This window comes from Nanorana parkeri, unplaced genomic scaffold, assembly GCF_000935625.1.
Source record: "Nanorana parkeri isolate BGI_ZX_2015 unplaced genomic scaffold, ASM93562v1 scaffold3433, whole genome shotgun sequence".
NCBI lineage: Eukaryota > Metazoa > Chordata > Amphibia > Anura > Dicroglossidae > Nanorana > Nanorana parkeri.
Window position 1 is genome coordinate 26,440 of NW_017309701.1, and position 1,208 is coordinate 27,647.

Below are 1,208 nucleotides of genomic sequence, written 5' to 3' on the forward strand. Positions count from 1 at the left end.
CTCCTGCGGTGGGGTTCAGGATGGAGTGGGGGGTCTGGTAGTAGTCCCTCCTGCGGTGGGGTTCAGGATGGAGTGGGGGGTCTGGGGGTAGTCCCTCCTGCGGTGGGGTTCAGGATGGAGTGGGGGGTCTGGGGGTAGTCCCTCCTAGGGTGGGGTTCAGGATGGGGGGGGGTAGTAGTCCCTCCTGCGGTGGGGTTCAGACAGTAATAATCGATCCTTTGTAGACGGACATAATCGATCACAGCTTCGCGGTGGAATGGATGGAGGACTTTGAGACGTTCCAGGACGCCTTGAATCAGGAGACGACGTACGCCAGTAACTTGACGCGTTCGATGAGCCTGGTCCTGGACGAGTTCTATAACGCACTGCGGGTAACGTGTTGCGTGTGTACCGTGTTTGTCACGTGTGATGTGCGTTTTGTAGGTCCATGTGCGATTCTGGTCTCTCTTCAGGTGGTCGGCGTGTCGGCAATGACCGGAGCCGGGATGGATGAATTTTTCACGAAAGTTTCAGAGGCAGCAGAAGAATATGAGAAGTGAGTGATAGAAGGTCAATGCATGGCCGCTAAGCTTTGTCGGGCCCCTCCTTGGTGGGGGCCCGGTGGGGGCAGGGCGGGATTATATTGGGTTTGGATTGTGATCTGTAGAAGTCGGGTGTCTTGTGTTGTAGATTGTCCTTTGTACCTCTCCTGGGCGCTGTGTCTGCTGTAACCCCCCCCCCGCGCGGGTCCCTCTACAGAGAGTACCGGCCGGAGTATGAGCGTCTGCGCAGGTTGGCGGTATGTTCATCTTTCAGGTATCCCGGGGGAGGGGTTTATCACGGCTGGGTATGACTGATATCCTGATCCGTATCTTCCTTTTATCAGGAGGAGGAGAAGATGAAAGAACAGCGGGAGCAGCTGGACCGGCTCCATAGAGATATGGGCTCCGTGACGCTGGACCCCGGGCCCTCCGCAGGTAATGAGCGGTGGTGGGAGGAGACTTTGTTGGGCGGCACTGTACCGCCAGGCCCCTCCTCTCTGAATAGTCTGTCGGGATTGGACGGGGCGCCTGGTACTAATCTCCCATCATGCACTCCTTTATGTTATTTGTAGAGGAGGACATGGCGGGCCCCTCAGATCTCATCATGAACCGCGGGAATATGGAAGACGACGAGCGCGAGGATAGTGACACGGATGACATCGACCACACCGGTGAGACCCGGTCCCG

The 1,208-nt window shown here is 57.3% G+C and overlaps 1 protein-coding gene across 1 annotated transcript in view; it reads left to right on the plus strand.

Moving 5' to 3' along the window:
* Nucleotides 1–1,208, plus strand: part of GPN1 (GPN-loop GTPase 1) — a 7,649-nt gene that overhangs the window by 5,923 nt on the left and 518 nt on the right. Inside the window, 5 exon segments of the mRNA XM_018574970.1 lie at nucleotides 225–371; nucleotides 453–535; nucleotides 739–778; nucleotides 869–956; nucleotides 1,094–1,192. Of these exon segments, the coding sequence (XP_018430472.1) occupies nucleotides 225–371; nucleotides 453–535; nucleotides 739–778; nucleotides 869–956; nucleotides 1,094–1,192 (457 nt within the window).